This window comes from Electrophorus electricus, chromosome 16 (assembly GCF_013358815.1).
Source record: "Electrophorus electricus isolate fEleEle1 chromosome 16, fEleEle1.pri, whole genome shotgun sequence".
Taxonomy (NCBI): Eukaryota; Metazoa; Chordata; class Actinopteri; order Gymnotiformes; family Gymnotidae; genus Electrophorus; species Electrophorus electricus.
Genome location: NC_049550.1, coordinates 7,699,711 through 7,720,397, shown reverse-complemented (window position 1 = coordinate 7,720,397; position 20,687 = coordinate 7,699,711). Strand labels below are relative to the sequence as shown.

The following is a 20,687-nucleotide window of genomic DNA, read 5'->3' as shown; positions in this document are numbered from 1 at the left end:
ATCAACATCAGTGTAAACTGATCACACTGCAACTAAACTTGTATATATTAAATACAGATCATCTTCTCAGTTTGCTGCCCTTATAATCTGTATTTTTTTTCTCTCTGCTTTATTCAAATTAAACAAAACTTAGGCTTATTGTTATTATTAGTATTAAAGGTAGCCCGCAAAGGTTGAGGGTTGGGTAGTGATTTTTAGTCCCTGTCCAGTCTTCAAGAATTCAGGCTTTGAAGTATACTCCCTTTAAATGCATCAAATGTTAAAACAAAACAAGAACAAGAACATGAAAAACAATGACCACAGTGTTTACTGTTTAGATCGCAAATCTGGCAAGGGACCATTTGGGAGGAGTTTTCCTCTCTGCTCCAAAACAGAGCTTCATCAGCACTGACCCTCGACTAAGTAAACATTTATCATCCTGCAGTGCCTCTAGCACACCTGCTCGCCAAGAACCGACGATGGTAGCTCCTACTGTTAAACGAAAACAAACAGCAGCTCAGGCTGGCGCTGGAGAATAGATCATCTTAATTACATTTTCGCTCACAAGGCGTAGCGCTCGCCCTCAGGCAGCGTTGTCTACACTAGGACGCAGCTCCACCCAGGCTGGGGAACTTTCTAGATGCAGCTTCCTGTCTGGGCCCGGCCGTGTTTTTGTGCCCGGCGGGTGTTGAGCAGCAGGGAGGCAGCCAAGCCTCCCGCAGACTGAAGGCTTCCCACTGATACACACACACACACACACACACACACACACACACTTAAGTATATACAGTCCTGCGGCAGGTGAGTGCGTTCATCCAGGGGGGTTTTGCTGTGCCACAGTTGCCACATTACAGCTGTGATGAAATGAGGAAATGAGGGCTTATTCCCTTCATTAAGAGAGATAGATGAGGGGGGAGAGACAGAGAGAGAGTGAGAGAGGGAGAGAGAGAAGGAGAGAGTCAGCACTAGGAATTTTCTGCGAGGACTCTGGAAATCCTCCCGATAAATTTGACATTAATTTATATTCATGAAGCCCAGTGATCGGGAGATTTTGGGCAATGTGAAGGGCCCTAAATGTTTAATGTGGCCAACAGATGACTTGTGGGAGTGCAGTCAGGGCTTTAAGAAAGCAGGACGTGCAGTTTTAGAGGTTGTGGGTTGTCCTGGGAGAAAAATCCATGACAAAGGCAGTCAGGCAACCAAACTGGTGAGACAGTGATATCTGGACTGGTGTCAGGGAATAGCCTGAGACTGACTTTATACTGACTCCTGACTGTTATTCAGTAGCTTCCTTTTCTCTCTCTCTCTCTCTCTCTCTCTCTCTCTCTCTCTCTCTCTCTCTCTCTCCCTCTGTCTACCTCTCTTTCTCTCTGACACACACGCACACATGCACACGCACACACACGCGCATGCACATGCACACACACGCACATGCACACGCGCACACACACGCACGGACAAGGCCCTGCCAATGCCCCTCGTTTTGCTCGCCCAGCACGCTGCCAGCTAGTGCATGCAGTTACCCCGTGGGCTTATTTGTTGGGGTGGTTGAGATTTTCCCAGGCAGGGTGGCGTGAAATGTCCAGGAAGACCCGGAGGCTCCTGGAAGCGGCAGGCGTGTAAAGGGCTTGCCTAACTCAACATAACCGCACATCTCTTCTTACCTCCCCCCCCAACCGTGCTGTCACAAATTAATATCCCAGTGCGGCAAGGAGAGGGAGACAGAGCAAGGGATTTCTGGGAAGGATAAGCGCGGATTTGGGAGTATCGCGTGTAAACATACATGTACACGCCCACGCATAGTCAAACGCACACACACACATTTGGAATGGGTGGCAGCTGCAGTCGTCAACACAGCATAGGACGCACATGGTGCTAGATGTAACACCTAGAGGACTGTGGGTAAAACAGACATGGGCTTGCAGAGATAGTAGCAGGTGATGATCCTTCTCTATCTCTTTCACAACACAAGCACACACACACACACTTGCACACAATTGCAAGCAGAATATTACAATACAAATGAGGTTTTTTAGCTTGTAGGTCTAGGTATGTGGCTAATAGGTAAGTGTGTGTAGGTGTGCATGTGTGTGTGTGTGTGTATGCGTGCATGTGTGTGTGTGTGTGTGTGTGTGTGTGTGTGTGTGTGTGTGTGTGTGTGTGTGTGTGAAAGCATATGTGTTATGCACACTCGTGTGTGTATGTGTGTGATGTGTAATGCAATGTCTGCGTGCGTAAATGCGTACTCCAGGACACTCAGTGAGAGCCTCGGTGAGTCTCACATCTGCAGCCGCGAGACGTGTTAATTGTCCTCTCGAGCAGTCCTGTGGTGTACTGCCATGTCACTCTGACAGCGGTCTGAGAAGATGAGCCCAACAGCGTGCCGTGGTGTGAGCGGGAGCAGTCAGCTTGCTGACTTCTCCACTGTCACGTTGCATTAGAGGACAGGAGTACACCACTGACCCGTACACCAAGCCCCACTTTTGCAGCTCAGCTCACCCAATGTTGGTGTAGTTTTGCTGGAGCTGTGAAAGAAGTGTGGGTAAAAAAATGGCTTGAGGGAAAAACACATACAAAATGGCTTAAAAGAAGTTAGGTTTGGCCCGCCGAAACAGATTTTTTAGGTTTGGCCTACTGAAAGAGTTTTTTTACTAGGTGCTGTTCAGTGTTCCTCGGTCCACTTACGCCAGCCAATCCCAGTGGTTGGACCCCTGAAATGACCCCTCCATTTTGCCATTTCCCCCCAGTCTGATGTGCGTGACCCTCACGTGACAACTGGCCAGTTAGCCAGTGCTCTGTCATCTGGACCAGGGTATGAAGCTCATACTGGCTTAAGCCCGGTGGTAAGCCTTCCCGCACGTGTGAGGCCTGGGTCACTTTCTACTGTGTGGGGTCGGTGCTTAGCCTGGCGCATGTGCCCTCTGCAGGGCGACTCGTTGAGGACCAACATTCAGCTGGACTTCGGTGACGGCACGGCGGTGTCTTACTCCAACCTCAGCTGGACAGAAGACGGCATCAAGCATGTGTACCGCAGCGCTGGAATCTTCCGCGTCTCTGCCCTCGCCGAGAACAGCCTGGGCTACGACAGCACCTCGCTGTACCTGCATGTCACCTGTAGGTGTTGCACACTTGCGCACACACACACACACACACACACACACACACACACACACACACACACATACACACACACAAGGATAAAGAAAATGAAAAGTAATAGGATGGCAACGCAAACATCTCATACATAAATAAATAAAAGTTGATTATATAATTCTGCACTGTCCCTGTTTACTTTCCTGTTCCTGTTTAGTCTTATTCAATGTGCAATGCGCATGCCATTGTCAATAAAAACAATCCTGGCGCTTTTAAGCGTGTCAGAGCGCTCCTGCGCTCGCAGCACCAAAACTCTCCCTCGGTGACTGGGAGGATGACTCTTTTACTTTTCCTCGTCGCACCCTCGGGGACTGTTTATGCTTTCGAAATGTTGCTCCTGTCATCTGTGACCGTAGGTAGATTACAGAAGGGAGGCTCGAGTCTGCATTTAGAACGCAGGTCCCTGAGTGAAAGCAGAAGGCGAGCCGGCCTAACTGGCTGTTCTGGTGAACCACCAGAAATGCTACTTCAGACGAATCCTGCCGCGGCTGGGCCAAATCCTTAACTTTTATCTCAGTTCACAGAAGCAAGCTTTAATTTGCTCTTTTAGTCTTTTAAGTGAAAGCTTGGTAGAACAAATGACTTCTCATGCATGGTAAGATCCTCATGTCGAAATGTTCCTTTTATTGTGATGCAAGCATGCAGACGTTTCCTTCTCGCTAGGAAAGGAGTCACTGTAAAAAAAAAAAAGTCTGTAGTCTCTCTCATTTTGCCACAACCAAAGTCAAGCAAGAATGACTTTGACCTCAGAGAGTTAAGACTACAGCACGTATGATACCGTCTTACTGTGGAGCAGTTGTAAAGTTTAAAGTGGATTTGGTCCCTGTGCTTGACACATGTAAGTTGAGTGACCTTGTGTTCAGGTGAAACATCAGGTTTGGTAAACAGGAGTGTAGTTAAAGGCAAGTTTATTAGCAGAGCACTAATCACGTAGAGTTACAGTTCAAAGTGTTTTACACAGACGCAGAAGAATAATAAAGCCAATTACACCTGTTATCTTTGTCAAGGATTTAAAAAAGGAATGATAAAATACAAAATCAATTAATTAAAATAAAAATTAAATATAGTAAATGCAGATAAATAAGTCAAATAGGTTTGTCTCCAGGGTGAGACCACTTCTGAGTTGAAGATAATGGAGTTTTTGCAAGCTGAGAACACGATGTGGTCCTATGTGTGCTGATTTCATTGTGCTGCCTCCAGCACAGTGCCAGTCTGAATACGCTGCAGATTTGAACATTCAAGTGTGTCACATCTTGGCACAGCAACAGGGTGGGAAGCAAATGCTGGGGTTGAGCTGAGCTAAGCCAGGAGGATTTGACCTGGACTCCCAATATCTGTACAGTCTAAAAGAAACCAAATGTTTTTATTGATATGAAGGCTTGTTCCCTGTATGAAGTGTGTGTGTGTGTGTGTGTGTGTGTGTTTGTGTGTGTGTGTGTGTGTGAGAGAGAGAGAGAGAGAGAGAGAGAGAGAGAGAGAGAGAGAGAGAGAGAGAGAGAGAGAGAGAGAAAGAAAGGCTTCAGCTTCTTGTGTATGTTCTGCTGTACAGCACATACATCTACTTATGTGCATGCATGTGTGCATGTGTATGTTCCAGGTCCAGTGGAACACGTTCAGTTGCTGGCCCCATTTGTGGTCATTAAGAACAAGGAGGTGAATTTGACAGCTGTGGTCTGGCCCTCTCACTGTAGAACTCTCACCTACTTCTGGTGGCTGGGCAACAGCACTGAGGTATGAAGAGCTCTCTCCTAATCAGCAATTTGCTGCCTCGCTTTGTTGGTCTTGCTACGTCAGAGGCCTCTAGTATGAGTTAAGGATGGCAGTCAACATTCTTCTATGTCACTCTTTGTCTTTTACTATCCAGCCTTCCGGTGGTAAATGGGCTTAAAGAGATGTTCAAAAAGATTTTCAGAAGCCTTGCTCAAAGGGGACCTATTATGCTCAGTTTCAGTGTTCATTTTTATTCTATTTTTGGGCCACATCTCATTCTCTATCTGAAAAACTCACCCACTCTTTTCTGATTGGTCAACCACTAGAGCAGTTCTGCCCGTACATGTTCTGTCACTGTCTAGCAGGCTGCGCTTTGTTAGTTTTTTCAATGACAATAAATTATCATTCAGTTAATAAATGAAGAAGGTTTAGACTGAAAGGTAAACTATTTTGTCTTGTTTTGGCTGTGGTAGCTCAGTGGTTAAGTTATTTGACTAATAATAAGAAGGTAGCTGTTTCAAGCCCCACCCCTGTCAAATTGCCACTTCTGGGCCCCTGAGCATAGCCCTTGCATTCAGACATAATTGTAATTAGCTTTGGGTAAATGTAAATGTTGTTTTTTGGGGCACAATTTATTTTCAAGCTGTACTTTGCCTTAGAAATCATTACAGTGTCTGGTGGTTTCCCAGCTGTTCGTGGTCCCGCAACTATGGATTGTGACCGTGACATTACAGTTTGTAATCATAAATTCACATACACACTTGGACTCTTCGATACTTAGTAATATATATATAAAAAAACAACATTGCCATATTTCCACACAATTTTGGTAAAAGTGGGCTTGCAGCTGATTAGCAAAACCATTGTAACAGACTGAGATTAGTCTAACACACTGAGATTAGTCAAGTTAGCCTCTTTAGCCGAGAAGTCTACAGCTAAGTCGGGAGAACAGTGGTGAAAAATTAATAGAATAATTTAAATTACTGTCTTCTTTGTGGTTCTATCTTTGGCAGAGCATGCGAAGGAGAGTTCCCCTCACAACACAAAACGCAACATCTTCTCAACTTGGCTACAAAACTGATCAAACTCCTTCTGGCCTCCAGTACTTGCTATGTGTTGTGTGAGGGCGTGCCAAGCTTGCAGTAGGCAGGAGATATGGAAAGTATTATGTGATTACATCATCTTGTGACAAAGGAAATGGCTCAAATTTCAGTGAGGCATTGCAGGCAGCTGAGAAAAGTAGTTACTTTGGGGGAATACTTACTCTGGCAACTACACTGAGCTTTGTAACTTTGCAGACTGTTTACATGCAGAAAAGTTATATAACACACTAAATGAAAGGGAAAAAATAGATTTTTTCCCCCCTTTAAATGACTGTGCAGACGGGCAGGACTTTGCTGTACATAAACAATTCAGTGTTGTCATTTTATCATGCTGTAGGTTCTGTTTGATGAAGGAAAAGGCACACATGCCTTTTGTTGTGCTTATACAGCTTTGTGCATTATTAAACCAATTCCACCACAGCAATTTTGGCAACAACGTACAAGAGGTCAGGTTTCGAGTTCAGCGTTTGACCAACAGACACACCCAAATGTGGATTTGGTCCTTGCTCGCGCAGCCTGGACCCTAGCATGAGTGTCACCACCCATGGGGCACTTTCCCTGACCGCTCTCTCACAGTCAGAGGCCCCAGACGTTGTAAACAGCACTAGAGGAAGCTTCACATGTTTAAAGCTTTCGCAGCGCGGCTAATAGCGGTTCAAAGAGGAAGGAGCCCTGGTTACAACTGCAAAAGGATTTTTGTCAAGGGGGAAGAGTGCTGAAGTGTCGAAACATCGTGACAGCACATAGCAAACGCAGATAAACTACACCGGCAAAGAGCAGCGCCGGTCCCGGGTGGAAACTTACCGGCAGGTATCAACTGACAGTTACCAAGGCAGTCACTAAACTATGGCCTCCTGCAGTCTCCTCAGTCACCAGACCCGAGCATCATCACACCTTTCACAGGAGTGTGAAGTAGATTTCCACATTTTTCTCCCTTCATAGCTCTGGCTGCTTTCATGAGGAATGGCCTGGTATCTCCTAGCACACAGTTCAGAGCAACGGCTCTCAAAGAGCTCGCCTTTGGTGTAAATGGGCGGCCTTAATACGTCGTTAGGTGCCTTCATCATTCACGCCCACCGACTGTATGTCTGTATGACTGTGTGTCATGGTCACAGGCAATAAAAAAGACATTTATTAGGTGGCACATTGAGCCATTCTTCTGCATCCCACCTTAAAGCATGCAAAGGGGGAAGAAAAAAGGAAAAAACAACAGATCCTTTGATGAATAAGTTCACACACATGGGTTGTTATGTAAAACAAGAGCGTCAAGGCAGCAGTTAGTAACACAGATGTTCCAGGATACACAATGGAAACCTTTTGAAACTCGCTATGAAACCTTTTGAAACTCACTATGATCCCATACGGGTGCAGTTTGTTTGTATATTACATTTGGGTTTTTTTTGTTTTTGTTTGTTTGTTCTTATCTAGCCGGTGATAACCCTGGAGGGCAGCATCCCACATGTGTTTTCAGCCGAGGGGATGAACACGGTCACAGTGCAGGTCTCATCTGCCAACTCCATCCTCCAAGACACCAAGACCATCGCCGTGCAAGGTGACCCATGAGTTGCTTTCCAGCATTTTGTGCCATTTTAACAAATAAACCATCAACCGCTCAATCGTGGTAACATACACTGGCATTCATTACATGCTAAATTTTGGTTCTGTAAAACACATTTTGTAATGTTTGAGATTTTGTGTGGCATAAATCCATAATAATTGTTCCTGCGTGGCATCACCCTGCTCGTTGCAGAATATTTCACATACAGTGATTATGGTGTTTCGTTATGGGAGCTAGTTGCACGAAATCACCTATTATGCAGCAACTCCTAAACACTGTAATCCTATCTGTAATAAATTCTAACCTTTCCATGGCTGTCAGTAATGATGTTTTTAACAAGCCTGGCCATATTCTGTCTAACGAGAGAGAGAGAGAGAGAGAGAGAGAGAGAGAGAGAGAGAGAGAGAGAGAGAAAGAGAGAGAGAGAGAAAGAGAGAGAGAATGATCATTCAAGAGAAGAAGCTCAATGGCGAATTAAATCCTTTTCCCTCCCGCTTTCTCTCTGGGTGACAGAATTCTTCAAATCACTGCTTTTATCTTTCTCTCCGAACCTGGACGAGGCTAACCCTGACATCCCAGAGTGGAGGCAGGATGTGGGCAGGGTAATTAAGAAGGCTCTGCTTCAAGTGAGTGGGGATCTTTTTTTCAGCTCTCATTTGCATGCTCCACCCGTGCCATTTGCTCACTCTCCTCCTGTTTTTTTTTTCGATTTTATTTTAGTTTATGTATTTATTTTGAATCTCACCGATTCTGGTTTGTAGACTTTCTGCCACCCACCCCCGCTTTCTCTCTCTCTTTATCACTCTCTCTCTCCCCTCTGTGCTTCTACTGTCTCTCCGTCTCTTCTTCTCTCTCTTTGCCCCCAAATTGGGCATGAGCTAATTTATCGGCGCAGGCGGGCAGAGGAGTGCGGAGATAGGCCAGCGATTACTAATGTGTCCTGCCTTGATGATGAAAAGAGCACTCGCACGGAGTAAACCTGGCTCACCCTCCCGCGGTCAAAGCGGACGTCATAGGGCACTCTTGCCCCTCTGCCTAGAGCTCTGTGGCCTTCGCCGCTGGGCGAGCCACTCTACTCGCGTGAAGAGCCAGAGCCCCGTGCGGGAGAGGGCTCATCACAGCTCACCCCCGGGAGAGGTGTGCCACCGACCAGCCAGTCATGCAGTACCAAACCCACGTGTGCGTGTATCTGTGCTACCTAGGGCTCTTTGTCTCCCTCTTCTGCCTCGGGCCATACACACACACACACACACACACACACACACACACACACACACACATGCTGGGGTGATTCCTACCAAAACATTCATGCCAATTAGAGATGTGTGAGAGATGTTATTGGATTCTGTGAGCGCGAAGTCATAAGGAAAGATATGAATTCTGCAGATGCTCGTCGTAACGCAACCAAACCATGCGTATATTTTCATTTAAATTGCGAACGCACATGTATGCGCACACACACACACACACACACACACACACACACACACACACACACACACACACACAAACACGCACAAGTGCCTGTGGAATTTGAATATGCGGCGAGGTGAATAGCAGGCATTGGAAACACCAGAGAAAAGATGTACTCAGGAATGTGTCATAGTGTGTTCAAGTCTGTGTAGGAGTCAGGAGATACAGAGACGTGACTACCTTGCCTCGCGCCCACAAGTGTGGGAATGTATGTCTGATGTCTGTGAACTAGGTCAGGATATAGAGCTCCACACAAACATACACACACACACACACATTCATATTTCCCTAGCCCTGCTCATCCTCGTGATCCCCAGGGCATGCCTCCTAAGACAGGATTTACCCATGTGTCCTGTGAAGCGATTATTATTCCACAGCAAGTTCAAAGCAAGGTGGCTTTATCTTCTCTTTCAAAGACAAAGGCCGGTTTTCACATCCTCTCCTTCCCTATCACAGTGACTCTGGTAAACAGCACAGGATATCTTGAAGAGAAACAGAAGGGTGTCTGCACATAATCAAAGCCAGCGCCTCTTTAGCTCCGGCTGTTCAAAACAGCGGGAGACACCGCTGAGCCCGCATGGATTAAGTTTGTCTGGGATCAGCCCTTTGCCGGCTGTGTAGTAGCATTCACCAGGGCAAGGCGGGGCAAGCAACTGATCCGAGATGATCAGCCACGATCAGGACAGCGGTACCACAGGTGGAACGAGACATCCGACTCTCGGTCCCGTAACCCCGTGGCGAGTGGGGCCTCGTAGGAGTGAATAGAGGGCTCTGGTAATGGAGGTTGAGATCACGGTCACCAGCTGCGACCGTCACCGATGCAGCTTTTGGGCAGTGGGACTCACATCGCCTGGATTCATTCGTCTCTCCTACTGGTCTGTTCCCCTGCTGCCCTTTTTTTTTCTTACTCCCCCCCTCCCCCAGCCTCCCAGATAATGGGAGAGCTCTGCATGTTACTACGGAGGTGACTGCGATCTTCCAGAGCCCGAGACAGCACTCTGACGCCGACACCGCTGTGCACAATGTAATTGCTTTCACATTTCACCTCGCTGCAGAGGGGCTCTCGTACCACTCCTGCTAGAAGCCGAGCGTGGTCGTGCCTACCCCAAAACTGACGTGGGTTTCTGAAGTTGCAGTGGCTCTTCCCCCCACCGTTGCTGTGCTCTTTGGTTGATGTTTTATGATTAACTGCCAGCATGTTAATGGTCAAGTCTTCTGTGAGGATTCTGTTTTCAACGTAGGCGTTATCTATTCAAGTGCTGTACGAATGGCCACCCTGATGATACATTCAGGAGGTTTTATTCTCGTAGTCATCGCATTTCCCACCTCTTTGACTGCCATGTTGATGTTTAGTTTTAGTGGGATTTGAAATAAGAGAGTGAGTCTGATTAGTTGCGTGAAGAAATAATGCTACCCTGTCATGACTTGTCATTCGCTGGAAAGTGATGACTGACTTGTATGCTTTATTCCGAAATGGTAGTTCCGATCTTATCGCAGTGCCCCTACCTATCCAGGTTATACTCCTCTCTAGAAATTGAGGCTGTGCCCAGTGGAGAAGGACTCATTGCAATGCACCGAGCCTTCTTGCAAGTGGACTTGCCATTAACTGGCCCTCTGGATTTTAGAGTGTCTTATTGTGCAGGCGTTTAGCCCTTGATGTGCAGTTAAATGGCTTCTGACCGTGCAGTCCAAACCTCCTAAAGACGGCATCGTTCATTAATTGGCCTTTAGCCATTCAGTGCCGCCCCAAATGCTCTCCTCTCCTGCAGGCAAAGCATGGACGAACATGGCCAATTGAGCTTTGGCTTCTGTGCATGTTGCTGCCCAGACTGTCCCATCTCCTTTCACCCCTCCTTTCAATTGAATCACCCGGACTCACCATGACAGTTGCGCTCTGACTCACCGTGCCAGTTGCTGACTGACTCACCATGCCAGTTTTGTTCTGACTCACCATGCCAGTAGCACACAGGATCCCCGAAAGGAATTTCTAGCCTTACTTTATTGAGTGAGCTGGTGGCCCTGTGCTGTACTGAACCAGCGTGCACAGCTCCACACACACTGACACCCAGAGCCTGCAAGAATGACCACTGCATGGGCTTGCCTGAAACCGGCCTATGAAGCAAAGCTCTGACTAGCAGATGCTCTCTTTTAAAGTGTGCCTTATCTTAAACATCTACCAGTGTGATCGCTGCATCTCACCCTCATGCTTCATCCTTTCCCTCCTCACAGATCGCCGATGTTCCCACCGAGCAGTTGCTGGTTGCCGTGTTTCCCGGAATTCCTACAGCCGCCGAGCTCTTCCTGCTTCCCAGCAAGAACCAATCAGAGGGCAGGAAAAGGAGTGAGGAGGACCTGGAGCAGGTCAAATGAACAATTGTGTATTATATTATCAGGGTAGTTGGTCATTTCAGTTTATTTGGGATCACTTTAGTGGTGATACGGAGTGGAATAGTAGTAACCTGGTCACTGATTATTGCAAGAGCTGATCTTTAACCTATAATACATAATCGCACTGTGCAGAGTTATTATTAATTTTGTTATTACAGCATAATGGCTCAATCCAGTCTTCCATCCAGATGTTCTTGCATCGGCTAATGAAGCATAAACAGACGGATTTGAAGTGTGTGTTTCAAGTTTGAAGGGTGATTCCTCAGTGGACTTGCAGGTTCATAAAGGTCATGCTGTGTCTGCCGGCACAGATCTCGGAGGTCCTCATCATTGCACTGAACCAGAACCTGGTGGAGTTTGAGCTGAAGCCTGGATCCAGAGTCATTGTTTACATTACACAATTAACTTTAGGTAACTTTAGTTTTCTAACATCTTTTTATATACTTTTTTAAAATACTTCAGCATAGCTTAAATGTCTGTGTTGTGCTATTGATGGTATATCCACCTATTTACCTAAGTTGATTGTCTTCCAAATTTCATTGTTTATGAATGATAACAATAACATGTCACGGAACGCTTACCTCCCGCGAGTCACATGGGTTGGACCGCCACGTGCAGTAGGAGGGTCTTGTTTGTGTATTGGTAACCACGCCTGCACACACCTGCACCGGGTTAGTGTTTTGTTTGTGTATTTAAAACCCGGTCGAAGTGTGCAGGTTGTCGGTTATTGTAGTCGTTCTTATCGTTTACGTGTTTGTTCACATTGCCTATGATAACCGTATGTTCACTTCTTGGATTATATGTTATCCAAGATCACCGTTTATGTTATGTGTGAGTGCCATAGTTTTTCATTTTGTGTTAATAAACAAATGTCTACGTCACTGGAGTCTGTGCGTCCTGCCCCTTGCCCTGCGACACTCGGGCAGTGTTACATAACAGTTATGCCATCATCAAAGCCCAGTGGGCTGTTATCATTTCAGAATTGTTTGGGGGGGGGAGGGGTTGGGCTCGTATTACAAAAAGACATTTTCCTGTTTGCCATCTTTCAGATATTTGTTTTATTGAACCATACAGAATTTTGACTGGGTGTAAATATGTTAATTGTTTTTTTCCCCAAGGCTAGTGTGAATTGTCATCACTGAGAACTGCTATAAAGTTGGACTTTCATTACTCAACACTACAGTTGATTTTAAATGTGATTTTATTTGTGTTTTTAATTGCAGCCATGAAATCAAAACTTGACAATCAAAACTTGACAGAAAATGTGTAGTTTTAAAATGTATTCATTTACCTATTTTTAACAAGCAATACTGTTTCCCCTCTTTCTTCTTCTTTAGTGTTGTCCCTTGTCTAACTCTAGACCAGAGACCATTTATCGTAAATCTGGACCTCAAATCCAAATCCAGTCTGGGGTTTTGTAATCACTGGTGGTTAATTGAAACAGTTCGCTGGTATCAGCTAACTGGTTGGTCACTTCATTGTCATGTTTGACTCCCGGGTAAAAAGGAGGCTGGAACATGAGCCGGACTTCCAGCTGGAGGAGTGGGCTTTGAAGTGAACCTGCTCCAGACAAAGGCCATCAAGTGAACAAACGTCACTCACCGCGCCTTTGTCCGGCCCCATTAAAAAAAAAAAAAGAACAGTGCCATTTGGTTGGGCTTTGTGAAGCCTTGTGAAGGCAGAGCCATCAGCAACCACCCGGTTTTGATGAACTGCAGCATGTGGTTCAGAGGACATGCCATGTCCCGAATTTACCGCACTGCACTGGCCATCTGAGTGGCCTTAGTTCCTGGAACAGCCCCCCTCCCAAAACCCCCACCCCCCCACCATATTTTCTAGCCTTGAAAGGTCCAAAAAGCCCTCAGGCTGTTGAACAAAAGGTCATCTGCGTTATGGGGGCTGCCTTTCAGAAAGGTGGTGGAAAAACCCAGTCTTGATGGCTGAGGCTTGGCTGGTCTTGATGGTGGAGACTCGCGGAGCATGTCAGCTTGGATCTTGCCACCCCCTTTGGAACTTCGTGAAGTGGATGAGAGAGAGAGCCCTGTCTGCTCCTGATGGCAGGACTCCCTTCTGGGCTGATCTGGACTCTGCTTTTGTGGCTTTCTTGTGTAATAGTTACATTCGGAGCTTTCCTGGCGTTAAAAAAAGTCTTCACTTTATGGGACACTTCCTTGCTTCATCTTGCTTCAATTATTTTCTTGCATAACAACTGGGGAACCACTGAGAGAAGGGCAGTCGCAAACCTTTGTCAAATATTCTGAGATTTGCCTGTTTAGGTTTAAAATCATATCCGAATGGCATGTGTTTGAGAACATATTCTCTCGTTCATGTTTTTCTGCCTCTCTCATTCTTCTCTCTCTCTCTCTCTCTCTCTCTCTCTCTCTCTCTCTGTCTCTCTCTCTCTCAGCTCCACTGGTTGACTCCATCCCCAGACATAGTAGTTCGGCCATGCTGATGCTCCTCTCTGTGGTGTTCCTGGGCTTAGCTGTCTTCCTCATCTACAAATTCAAGAGGTGAAACAGCGCTTCCGCCTTTGAAGGCGCCAGCACCATTCACGTGCCTGTGTGAATCCACTCTTGCCTCAGAACAGGATTTCTTTAACGATGTTCATTTCTTTGAATGACACTCCAGCCCTGTACCTCCCCACCTTAATATGTTTCACTCGTTGTGATGCGACTAAAGGCATTTACAGGAACATATGTTCAGGAGCGCAGCGTTGTTCAAGATCTTGTGACATAACATTAGGATTAATGCACTACTGTTTTCATATATTGCATTTATGGTTCAGTGTGTGTTATATTCTCTCTGTTCGATGTCGAGTGATGAATGCTAAATACAGAATTCTGATTGGGAATGCGGAATTAGAGGATGCTTACAAGAGAATGCAGTGGCGTTTTTTCATTTATATCAATAACAGTTATGACCAATAGGAAAATGGTAGTACTGATATATGTAGATGAGGGTGACTGTGGGAATAAACGGAAAAAAAAAACATTTCAGATAAACTGGTGAAAATATCATTAAATTGTTTAATATTCAGGGGGGATGTCTCAGCTGGAAAACTGTCAACAACTCTTTGAATAATTTATTTTATGCTCAGAATAAGTAAAAAAAAATGTCGAAGTAATCATCAATAATAGATATGGATTTTTCCTATCAATTTAGAGACGAACCATATTTATTGAAATGTCACACTTGACAAAACAAACCAGTTAAATTTCAAAATTAATAGTAATTTGAAGCAAACTGAAGAAGGTGATTTCAAACACATATTGCCAGTCATAAATGTAAATGGAGGGAAAAGATCGTTTTATCTCTCAGAAATTGCACGCCCATTATTTTCTGGCTGGTAAAATGTGAAAGCCCTCAAAGAAGAACATTTGGGGAATTAGTCTTGCTGTTCTGAAAAACATTTTTGTAATTGGTTCCTGATTATAAATTTAAATCCACGTGCAACTGTTATCTGGAGGTGTTATAACTGTGTTCCACCCATTATTTTCGGTAACAGTTTTATGGCAACTGTAGAAAGAAAACTTTGATAGTGTGATGTTTTATTATATATTACACATGACTAACAGGTGTTTATACTTGAGCCATAGTCTAAATGATGCTTAATTGTTCAATTGTCACAAATACCCAATAATAAAGTGCATAAGCGTTTTATAATAGGTCTGTCTTTTCATTTAAGGAGTAGGAAAGAATATTAATCCTGCCTAATGAAATCCTTTAATACCAAATTTAATTGATCAGTCAACATTTTCTGTATAGTTGTAGCTTTTTGGTCTGTTCTTTAGGATTCTTTGTTACTTTCAAACAAACAAACAAAAAAACCAACTTATAATACTGGTTTTGCAATACATACTTTTGGATTTCACTAAAACAAATGCAGTACTTTTTAATCCAGTCAATTCTATCCATATTGCCAAAGTCCTTTCCCACCAGAATGTAATACTTTCCTAAACTCTGATAAACTAGTTCTCCTGATAATAGATTTAAGCTTATTGCACCACAAATGTGTTTTCAGTCTCGAAGCAGTACGGGTGAGGTCTGGCATATGACTGGCATGTGGTGAACGTGACCTTTGTCCCTTCCTTTTCAGAAAAATTCCCTGGATTAATATATATGCCGAGGTGAACCACGAGAAAGAGCAGGAGATGCTGGGGACGGTGGGCCAGAGTGACGCTACGCCCAAAATCACGCTCAGTGAGTTCTCCACCCCCAAAGAGATGATGGAGAAGGAGCTGGACGCGCGCCTCAAACGTGAGCAGTCCTCCTTCACACCTCCAACACTTTTTGACCATTAACCTGCAGACAGCACTGCAAAGGGTATGGCAGAGGGAATTAATATACCTGGGACTGTGTGACCAGGGAGTTATAAAATGGAATGATTCAGCCTAAATTAAATCTTTTAAGTCTGATTCTTAACAAAGAAGAAAAGAAATTAAACAAACAAAAGCCTGTGAAGGATAACACATTTAGCGAAAGCACCGTGGTGAAATTTTGGCGGTTTAAGGCAGCCTTTCTTTTCACTCATGGTGTGTTAAAGCACAGAACCTAATTACTAGGGTTTCAAAAATAAGCAGCCATGACATTGTGGTCTGAAGCTGTACTTCCTCAGGACTTCTCATGATGAAGGTTAACTACACTAAACCCTGATGGACTTACTGTGGCTGCATCTGTATGATCATGTAATTGTTTAATGCCTGCCAACTGAGTTTTAATTTGATCTAATAAGCAGTAAGTAAAGGAGAATACTGATCATGCAATTAAAGTATAACAAGATGAAATTAGGGTCTCAGGAACAGATTAAGCACTTCAACAGTAGGGAAAGAAGAATTAAGATCGTTCTCTACACAGAGAACTTGTTATATTTGGTCAACATACGAGACCCTTTGCTTTTGACTATTGTCCGCAAGAGGTTTTGTTTTGGCCTTCGTCGTGACGAAGCCATCAGGTGCTCCAACTAGTGTGTACATTTTTGCAGTTGATAATAATGTTCCCCGGCTTACCAGCCAAGACATCTTTAGTGCTGAAGAGGTGTGGCATGCACCTGGGAATTAGGTTCGAGTCCCAGCTGTGCCCTTAACAGCCACATTACCGGACAGGGAAAGGGCCACATTCTAGCTGGCCAGTCGTCCACATGGTAAAGTTGAGCGCATTGCTTGGTTCTGCAGTATAGAAGACAGTCCTAGTCTACAGTCCTAGTCTAGCCTAGACTACAGTGGGAGGGAAGCGCATGAGGAAGTAGAGAGACTACTCATTCTCTTTGAATGGGTGAGGTCTAGTTGTCATCTCAAATCCCGATGTATCAGTGGCTGACCACCTCATCTTTGAAAACCAAATCAAAAAGCTTGCTGTTTACTTAGAACTTTAATACTTTCTTCAAACCTTCACATCTGATGATCTGCTGCCTGTAGTTGCTTGTTCACATTTTTGCTGTTTTGTTGGTGTGCTTGTTTTGTATGTGTATACTGTAAGATAAACATTTTAATAAGGAAGGTTTAGTGCTCACAGCCATTTAAAAAGCAGCAATGTTCCATTAATTCATAAGGTAACTCCTGTTTTTTGCTGTTGTTTGTTTTGTTTTGTTGTTATTGTTTTTAAATCAGGTGGAATGATCAACCCATGTGAAAGCACAAGAGAGATCCCCAACTGTACCAGTGTCTGAACGAACCAGCTAATCCATACAGCTTGGAAACGGAATGATTCGGAAGTGCAATGTAACGAGGTGTACAGAAGCGACGCCATTTTGAAGTTCTGTAGGTTTTTTCTTTTTCTTTACTTTTATTTTTTTGTAACTTCTGAAACAGTCATTGTTAATAGTTTTCTAAGGACCTCGTTTATACACATTTGCATGGGTGTCTTGTTTGATAAGATCTGTACGGAGAATCTGAACACAATTAATGAGATGTTTTTTTTTAATTACGATGAAAAATGTGCTTGGCTATGTGAGACAATGAGGCGGACATTCCAAGTGAGTGGTAAAGCTAGACATTTGAGTGGCCAAGTTGGAAATTTGAGTGGCAAAGCTATACATTTGGCCTTCTGAAATGTCCCCACAAATACTGTAAGATTCAGTAAACTCCAGAAGGTGGTGACGCCCACTTCACAAAATGTCCACTTCAAACATGTTTTGTTATATGGTCTTGTCAAAGAACCTACAAGCTACAGAAACAATACAAATTTCATAATTTCTGTGGAAAAGTGTAATGGTACTATGTTTTGAATTTGAGTTCCGGAATTACACAGAGCCTATGTCCTGGTGAGTCCTTTTTGGTTCAAAAGGAAAAAGATACTGTGTTGAATCCAAGGCCTGTAGTTGTTAGTCTGGGGTGTAGCACCCTGAACTGTCTGTTAGCTGTTCACCAATCATAAGCACTTTGATTCGCTTGCGCTTTTCACTGGGTCACCTTATTTGCATATCAATTATAATCTGAGCCACTGCAAGAGCAAGAAGTGAAGTGAGATATGCAAATTAACAGACACCAGTACGAATAAATGTGATGTTTTGCTGAGTTCTTGATACCTAACCTTAGAGTCCTCAGTATTCAAGTTTGTAATCAGATAAATTGTTTATCTGACGTTTGCTCAAACTACTTCAGCCGAGTGCACATTTACTGCTGTGTGTTGGATAATAAGTAAGAGAGGATGTGATTCAGTTTTATTTCAGAAGTAACACTGACTCTTATTATGATATGATTATAATGGACACTTCTTGAGGTGTATTATGCATGCCATATGAGGTTGTGTTGTGCTTGCACTTTCGAAGACTAGGAAAACAGTGTCCCTGAGGGAAACTTGATTGGGTTTCAGTTCAGTTACTGCCAAATTTCAGCCTTACACAAAGTGGTTTAAGTCAGATAAAAAGGTGTGGACAAACTGTGAAAGAGTCTCAGAAATTTCCATTAAAGTCAAAAAGACTTTTCAACTATCTTTCAGAAGGCTTCTAGCAACTACATAGGTGAATGTTTATCCTACATTTCACATTTTGATGAAGCAGATTAATACATTGTTTTCTTCCTGTCATAATAACATATAAAGTGGACGCCTTACAAAAGCAATGCCTTTCTTTTTGTCTAATGTTTTTGTTTGTTTAGTTTTTTTTGCCATCAAAACATTTAGCCACCTGAAATTTTATCTTAATTTATAAACCTTAAAGTAATAGTTACTGTATAAACAAGTATAAAAGTTAAGAGTATTTATAAGAAACTTTTAATGAGGTATATTGTTTGTTGTTGTTTTTTTTTATCTTTATGGTGTCTTGTCAGGGAAGAGCTCTGGCCTGGTCGTAGTGTCAGCAGGTCTTACTGTCCTCATCTCTCTGTATATACAGCGAGTAAGCTGTCACTCTCACAAGCTTCTATTGTAAATAGTGTGGTAACGGCACAGCTGCAAACCTTAACACGGTACCTTTTAAATTTAAAAAAAAAAAAAAAAGTGTGTTGAGAATTACAGCTTTTATGGAATCATAATTTTGTTTATTTCCAAGTGGTCCTTGACTTGTGCATGTAATTTGCAAGGACACGATTTACATTATGTGTTGTAGATAAACTAGTGGTGTAAATAATTATTTTTAGGCCTGTTACAAAAGGGAAATCATTTTCACATTCCTATGCTAGCATTCAGATTTTCAGTTTGCTCTTACCACCGAAACTATACTGACTTCCTTCATTAAGATTTAAATTAGAATTAATTTAAAACCTGACTACTTAGTCAAGGTATGCATTTCAAAGGTTCTTTCCAGTAATGGGTCTCAGTTCTCAGCTGCCTCTTTCACACAGAGATAAAGGCTGTTATCTGCACTTTAAGGAAGTGACCTTTTTGCTTTCCTCATAATGCGTTGGGATTCGTAAACCTCTTTGGGAAGTGCAGACCCTTTTATATGAATGCAACTGTAAATAGCAATATCCCAACGAGTCAGAAGCAGCAGAAGGTGACTTCCTGTACACTGCAGAAGGATCTCATCTTTCACTTAATTCATCACACTGCTTCAGTAGATATGGCTCCCAGGCCCACTAAATGCATCTGAAATTTTCTGTGTGGAAGAGGTAATATTTAATGTTACTTACATAATGTTGTACAAATATTTCTCATCCTCCGTAGTTAAAGACTCCGACATCCATCATTTATTATACGCAACATAGTCATGGGCCAAATATTTCCCCTTAGAATCTAGCACACGTCTTTATTCTTCACATGCAGGCAGTGCTGCACATCGTATTGTGTTTGTTAGGTACTTGTTTTAGTTTCTGTCTCATAAAAACATGACCCCGGTAACTGGCGAAATTCCACATGAATGTGGAGCTAGATAGCCCATCTGAAATATTTCCCTTAATCACTATAAGAAGCAAAACTGGTCTCAGATCAGTGAACAAGGACAACTACCACCAACACCCACTTGATAATTTCAATAAAGTAATTCTATCCTACCAAGAGGACTTTGTCAGATTTATCAGGTCTTGCCCTGTCCGGAAACGGGAAACCCCGGGACAGTATATATTGATAAACTGTGATAAGCTGAGTCATGGCATATGAAATGGTTCCATGATGGACGCTGATCTGAACTGACATGAATCGGATGGTAAATCTAATTCTACGGCCACAGCGAATGCAGCTTTTGCGCCGTGGGCTGTTTGGAAAATCTGCTGATTCAAGGTGTCTGGTGTCAAGTCCTGCTGATCTGGGGCTTATTTATATTATTCCTTTTTACAGCAAATGCGCCGCATAAACAGATTACATCCCTTAGCCTGAGTTCTGTTCAATTACTTCAAACCATCCGGGCAAAATGCTTTTGCAGTTAAGGGACTATTAAAGAAGAGAGGCGGGAAAAAAAAGCCCTCAGCAGAAGCTCTGTTGCTCTTTGTCTGCATGCACGACGGCGCTAACAGCAGCGGCTGCTGGGTGCAGCGCACGGCGTGGCGGCGAACACAAAGCGGGGCTTTACCGCTAATCACCTCTTACTCTCGCAGAGAGTCCACCGCGCTGAAGTCAGCCTGCAATTACTGTAAAGCCTGCTGAGGGCGGGTGGGGGTGGGGGGTGGGGGGGTGGGGGTGCGCGTCTTCGCCCTATATATCATTTTGTGGTCACTAGGAATCTTTGAAAGGTCTCGGTTGGACGTGTTTCTCGTTTCTTTCTGATTCCGGTTCTGGCCATCTGAAGTGAGGTAGCGTTAAAGGAGTTTGGACCATGCGGAGTTTATGCCTGTCATTGGTGCGCTCCTTTTCACACTACTGTCACTTGGGAAAGGAAAGAGTGTCCTAAGTCTGCCTGAGCAGCTCACTCCTAGAGTATAAATGTCCGGATGGAAAACCTACCGATCATC

At 43.9% G+C, this 20,687-nt stretch overlaps 1 protein-coding gene across 1 annotated transcript in view; it reads left to right on the top strand.

The window, feature by feature from the left end:
• Nucleotides 1–20,368, top strand: part of sorcs3 (sortilin related VPS10 domain containing receptor 3) — a 156,397-nt gene extending 136,029 nt beyond the window's left edge. Inside the window, exons 19-27 of the mRNA XM_035535023.1 lie at nucleotides 2,907–3,093; nucleotides 4,730–4,863; nucleotides 7,374–7,497; nucleotides 8,017–8,129; nucleotides 11,206–11,337; nucleotides 11,676–11,775; nucleotides 13,772–13,877; nucleotides 15,464–15,624; nucleotides 16,974–20,368. Of these exons, the coding sequence (XP_035390916.1) occupies nucleotides 2,907–3,093; nucleotides 4,730–4,863; nucleotides 7,374–7,497; nucleotides 8,017–8,129; nucleotides 11,206–11,337; nucleotides 11,676–11,775; nucleotides 13,772–13,877; nucleotides 15,464–15,624; nucleotides 16,974–17,032 (1,116 nt within the window). The 3' untranslated portion in view covers nucleotides 17,033–20,368. The remainder of the gene's footprint in view (nucleotides 1–2,906; nucleotides 3,094–4,729; nucleotides 4,864–7,373; nucleotides 7,498–8,016; nucleotides 8,130–11,205; nucleotides 11,338–11,675; nucleotides 11,776–13,771; nucleotides 13,878–15,463; nucleotides 15,625–16,973) is intronic.
• Nucleotides 20,369–20,687: the final 319 nt, after the last annotated feature.